The sequence below is a fragment of the Epargyreus clarus genome, unplaced genomic scaffold (genome assembly GCF_041222505.1).
Source record: "Epargyreus clarus isolate Ecla_fem2 unplaced genomic scaffold, WU_Ecla_fem_2.2 ptg000029l, whole genome shotgun sequence".
NCBI lineage: Eukaryota > Metazoa > Arthropoda > Insecta > Lepidoptera > Hesperiidae > Epargyreus > Epargyreus clarus.
The window spans coordinates 5,060,508-5,067,114 of record NW_027332235.1 but is presented as its reverse complement, the minus strand read 5'-3'; the positions used below and the strand labels follow the sequence as shown (position 1 = coordinate 5,067,114).

Genomic DNA, 6,607 nt, shown 5'->3' with positions numbered 1-6,607 from the left:
ATTTTTGTACTCTAAACACAACTCAAGTTAATTATTGGTAAACTCAGACCAAAAAAGATAGTTGCTACAACGAAACACCAGGCACCAAATTCTGCCGAATGCGTAGAATATATGAAATTCACATTCTAAAATTTTAAATTGCATGATTTGATATATAAAACACCGCCGATCATGATCATTCGTGACGTTGTACGAGACTAAACGCATAAAAAGGAAATAAGAAAATATCAATGCAAATTTACATAAAACTATATAAATAATTTTAATTTTACCATACACTATGGTTTACATAGTGCAAATTGGGCTTCAATCTAATTTAACGCCAAGCTTGTTATCTTTTTTGTCTGAGTTTGTAAATAAAAATAATACGCAATGCATAAGCGTTATAAATTCACAATTTAAGTACAATTAGGTGATACTTACGTTGGTATTATTGCTAAGTTTGGACACTACGAGATTTCGTCTGATTTATATTCGCATTTTAACATTAGGAAGAAATTTAGTGTTAGACAGAATAGTACTAAAATGCCAAGCACTGGCACTGATTACTTTGCTAGTTTGTTTATTTATTAATAGCTTTCAAACACAATATTTTTATATAAACAAATGGATGAACATGGTTCACTTACAGTAAGTAATTTAGTAACCGCGAGTTAGTGTTACTTTAATAGCAACTTGAAAGGCAAAAATAAATAAACAAATGCTACGAAATAAGAAACATTTCGTATTGATATAAGTACGTCGCAAGGCGAATAAAAACATCGCAAATTTAAAATTCAATTACAATCAACGAAATTGTCCAACAATTGTACAAAACTTGAGCCATGCGTCGTCTTCAGTCTGAAAATGTTCATTTAGCACCACATTGCCTTAATATTATCCACTACAATACACAGCTAAGGGGCAATTATATCGCTATCAATCTACACAAACAACAGGGAATGATGCGATATGATATTAATGTTAAAATATAAATTACAATTATTAGTAAAATCGCTCCCAAATATTTTCAAAATTAACTCTAGAGAACTTTCACACTTGAAATTTCATACAACGTACATTTTTATTGCACATAATAATATTATGTTAATAGTAAATCAATATTCTATACAAATATAAGATCATACTAACAATATTCAAATAGTTATTTCGCGTACAACCTTTCATTTTAATTCTAAGTATATTAAAAACGCACATTTTTAACTGTCAATTTCATGGATGATTAAGATTAATAATGACAGTACCACTGCTGCTTTCTGAAGCTTACAAATTTATATTTTACTTGTAACCCGGCCAGATATTGAATGGGTAAAGTTTTAAGAAATACTCTAGTATGTAGTCAGTGCAACTGAAGTATTTTAATTTTCAATCAGGAATTAATAATTGATCAGTGACATTAGAATCAAAATTCGTAAATCTTGATGTCAGACCGCACAAACAGACAGACACGGTCGGATTCTTTTGTTTTGCACTACATTGTATAGTTGTACCAATATTTAGCAAAAAGGTTAAACCTTCATTACCTTAATACCTATTTATAAATCGCAGAAATATAACACGATTTATCAAGATCTCTACAAATAACGTTCCATTTTGGGGAATACTTTCGTGATATTTCTCTAGGCCTCATATACTTCAGACACAGACACACTACTTAAGTGCGACATTTCGTCTAAAAGCAACATAGTGATTATTTTTACTACTATACAAATTGACACCATTATGTTTTTTTCCTAAAAAGACACTTGTGTCATTTTTTTATTGAATAATAGTACTATTTATTCAGAATTTTATTTTTTTACCAATCTTGATTTTTTGGGAATTATACTAAAATGCAGGAATTTTTGATTTCTATAATATTTGAATAACGGGTTGTTATGTTAACTATTGCGTTAATAACTTTTCAATACAAAGTTACAGTTCCAACTCTTATCACTAAAGGATTTGTGAGCGTATTTCACACGCCACATTCACAGTTTAAACGGCGTCATCAACCCATTTTTATCCCACTTCTGGGACTAGGTTTATAAAAATACTTGACTTAAGCTGTTCAACTTTAATTTCCTATTTCCTTGGTAACCCATTTCAAAACTAATTTGCTATTAAACAATAAGAATAAAAATTCTTACACCACAGGATCTGAAAGATAAAAAGCAACGAAAATAGGCAGTTACAATAACCATATCACACAAGTGTTCCAACATTACAGTGATTCACGCACAATAAGAATACTGTAATATAATAAAAACGTAAATATAAAATAAATAAGTACATAAAATATAGAATCTCTTATTAAAACGGGGAGATTATGTTAACAAAGGATGTTGGAATACAGAAATATCATTAACAATCCAAATAAGTGGCATATAAATGTTACCTTTATAAAAGTGGACATTGGCATTTCTGATTTATTTATATACATAAAACTGGTATATTGTAACTAGGCTATATATAAATAATACAAATACTTTGGCGTAAATTTCAAAATTAATATTGGAAGTCCATGAGAATTTGCAACATGTGCTATATACATTATTACAGGTCAGGTTATTTAAAATTGTAAATTATGGCCACGAATATAAGTACTTGGCTACCTCAAATAAAAAAATACATTTGCAAAGATAAAACAAACATTTCTACTCTATTCTATTGTAAAAATATTTTTATGGATATATCACTTCATGGTTACAAATCAATTGACGATTCATTCATTTTATTTAAAATTTTCCTACTATGCAGATCTAAAAATATTTGGATCCGTATATGCCTGATGCTAGGTTTAGATACTCGTCGAGTAGAGACGAATGAAAACGTACGAGCATGTAAATTATCCACTTGGGTATATTCGGTATTCGTTATGACGCTCGTCCGGTCTCAGCAAGATATAGTATTTTCAGCGCGAATCAAAAGACTACGTGCCTTTTATCGTGCGTAGTGTTTACATACGCGTCAGTGTTCAACAAGTTAGACGACGAATTATTCGCGAGTATCTAAATGTGGCATAAGACATTTGACAAAACAGGTATTATATCAAAAACATTTGTATTATATAAAATATAGAATCTGTATGAGAATAGTCATCGCTAGGTCGAAACAAACAATACTTAAGGACGTGCATAATATCATACTGTTTGGGGAAAGCGAATTTGCTACTTAACTCGATATAACTTCAGTCACTCAGTCAATAAATAAAATTAAAGCCCAATTACACTGTTGGAAATCAGATCGATTTGTCTGTGAATATTGCTATCGACAGATTATATGCATACACAAATTTAGTTGATATGGATCTATTGCAAATACAGATATCTGCATCCATTGTCTATGAATTCAGTCTGTCCATAGATATATATATAGTCGGCAACAGTGTAAAATGGCTTTTGTTAAAGTCAAAAATATCTTATACCGAAACCGGCAATTCACAGAACGGCTTTAAGTAGAAATGTGTCTATGAATTATGTTCTGGCATTAACACAAAAATATTACATGTTTTTTTGCAACATGAGCCACACGTCACTGGTAAATGGTAATTAAATTACATGGCATATTTACTTGTCATCATCGTCTCTACACTATACGTTATATAAAGAACTATGATGCGTGAGAAAAAAAGTATTGTGACAAGTTTTTAATCAGTATATCATAATCATAAATTACTGATCGTTGCATTTACAATTCTATCTAGAAGAAAAAATAAAACATTACAGATAACAACTTTAACATTATTTTAAGTACACATTTCTACTTTCCATCTGTTCTGTGGTTAAAATCCTATAGCAGTTTCTCAACCTTTTTATTGACGCGACCCCTTGCCTAATAAAAATACCCCTTGATCACTAATAAATAATTGTGTTTAATTTCATATAGCAAAACATGAATTTTTACCCTTAATAATTAATAAAATATATAAAATTACACAACCAGTAACCGGTATATTACTTCAGTAATAATGTCAAAACAACATTACTTCATTATGTCTTTTATCTACGGCCTTTTTTGATAACATAGGTATAAGATAAAATTTTATACCCCCGACCCCCAGGTTGAGAAACGATGCCCTACGATCACAAATCATTCAGATATTCACCGAAACGCTGTTTGTCCACCGCCACCGTCACCGAGCCGTTACCTATAATTAATGACGGCGCCGAAGTAGCGTACATACATTTACTATAGCCGCTTGTCCACCGCACGTCCGTCACTCGACCACCCTCATCCCGGCCGCCGATATTTCGAGTAGATCGGCGTGACCGCTAGATCGGCACCGAGATTTTGACGGACAGATGTGCCGGCAATATAAATCACATTGAAATTTGTCCATATACCGTCACACGCGTGACAGCTGGAACAAAATGAACCGGCGATATCGGTTGCGGTGGACAAACTATCGCCGTCGGGACATATTAAAATCGGCCCGAAATAATCTCGTTCTCGGTATCGGCTCGGTGACGGTGCGGTGGACAAACGACCTAAGGGTTTGGTCTACATAGGTTATAGTTGAGGGCCGTCACGCGGGCATCTTGGCCTTCTTGCCGAAGGGCAGTTGGATGCGTCTCCGTCTCGGCTTCGGGACTCCTTCGTCTTCCATCAGCGAGGAGTCTGTGGACTCCTCCTCTGGTGGTGTGTTGCTAGACGGCGTCTCCGAATGTTCCATTCCTGTGGATACAATTATATTTTCTATTCTGTACAAAATATTTTAATACTTTCGTACGAAGGTACGGGTGGGGTATTTTCGCACATTTAGTTCAAACTGTAATATGTATAGCGAGAGGGAAATGTAGATGTAGATGGAGGGGATATAATCTGGAATTACTTTTCAGTGTTGTATAGAAACGGCTGATCCGACCTTAGTCTGTTTAGACTATTTTGAGAGAAGGAAGGGAAATAATATTAGGACCTTGAATAAGTTCTCGCTGTTTTTTGAAAGATGGCGTTGCGGCACTCTGCGCTTGGAATTTCGTACGGTAACGAATCACCAAAGTAGTGCTATATGTAACCTTAAATTATAGTAGAATAGAGTTTACCACAGCGTCAACTACATATTTATTTGCCTTTTGGGAAAATGTGTACTTTTGTGCCAAATAAAGTGTTTTTGCGGGGAATTTTATTGCACTGCTTTATTCAGAAAAAATCTGCAGCAGAAGCACACAGAATTCTCGTTGAGACATATGGTGACAATGCTTTGTCGAATACAACGTGCAGAGACTGGTTTAGGCGCTTCAAAAGTAATGATTTTGACCTTGAAGACAAAGAGCTTTCTTGAGCACCGACAAAATTTGAAGACAAAGAATTGGAGGCATTGCTTGAAGAAGATCCATGTCAGACGTTAGTAGAGCTTGGGAAAACGTTACAAGTAGATGCGTCAACAGTTTCAAAACGTTTAAAAGCGTTAGGAATGATCCAAAAGCAAGGACATTGGGTGTCGTATGAGTTGAACCCGAGAGACGTAGAGCGACGTTTTCTCATGTGTGAATTGTTGCTTCAACGACAAAAGAGAAAAGGTTTTCTGCACCGTATCGTCACTGGGGATGAAAAGAGGATTCACTACGACAATCCAAAGCCAAAAAAATCGTGGGGTATGCCGGGTCATGCATCAACATCGTCGCCTAAACCAAATATCCATGGTTCTAAGCTTCTTCTCTGCATTTGGTGGGATCAGCGGGGCGTAATTTATTATGAGCTGCTTAAACCTAATGAAACTATCACGGGAGCTCGCTATCGACTTCAGTTGATGCGTTTGAGTCGCGCTCTGGAAGAAAAGCGGCCACTATACGAGCAGAGACACGACAAAGTGATTTTATTACATGATAATGCTCGGCCACATGTGGCAAACCCAGTCAAAACTTACCTGGAAACACTTCAATGGGAAGTTCTACCCCACCCGCCGTATTCATCGGACATAGCCCCCTCCGATTACCACTTGTTTCGGTCGATGGCGCACGGTTTAAGCGAGCAGCGCTTCCATTCTTTTGAAGAAGCCCAAAAATGGCTTGATTCATGGATTGCCTCGAAAGATGAGTCATTTTTCCGACGGGGGATTCAATTGCTACCAGAGAGATGGGAGAAAGTGGTCTCTAATGATGAACAATACTTTGAGTAATGTCATTGTAAGCATTGTATTTTAAATAATTTATTTTTGAAAAAAAAACAGCGAGAACTTATTCAAGGTCCTAATAAAATTTTAAACGCGTTTTTAGCGAGTGTATTTTGACCGATAAGCTGGGTGTGGTTTTCGCTAATTTTGAAAAAAGGAGGAAAGTCATGGTAAGATTTAATTGCAAAAATTATCTTCAGCGATAGCTTGACGTAATGTACCGACACGGTTGTAACATGTCATGAGGGAAACAAAAATCAACAAATCTATTTTCAGCGATCATCTTTCGCCTTACAAGTACTTAGCGCGTTTTTCTTCTGTCAAATTCTCACTTGTTTAGTACAATAGCAACTTCATGGTCTGTCAAAGGCTATCTACGCGGCTATTTATGTAGTAGAAGGGATAATCACTTCATTTCATTACTTCACGTTACCAACCTTCAGCGAGCGACCACGAGCAGCCTGTCTTGTCTGTCAATGTCACAGCTCCTCGCCTGTTCAGTATCTTGGGGAG

The 6,607-nt window shown here is 35.3% G+C and overlaps 1 protein-coding gene across 2 annotated transcripts in view; it reads right to left on the bottom strand.

The window, feature by feature from the left end:
* Positions 1 to 1,526: 1,526 nt before the first annotated feature.
* Stim (stromal interaction molecule) overlaps positions 1,527 to 6,607 on the bottom strand; it is a 67,199-nt gene continuing 62,118 nt past the window's right edge. For both annotated transcript variants that reach the window (XM_073089438.1, XM_073089439.1), the window contains exon 15: positions 1,527 to 4,656. In XM_073089438.1, the coding sequence (XP_072945539.1) occupies positions 4,508 to 4,656 (149 nt within the window). In that variant the 3' untranslated portion in view covers positions 1,527 to 4,507. The remainder of the gene's footprint in view (positions 4,657 to 6,607) is intronic.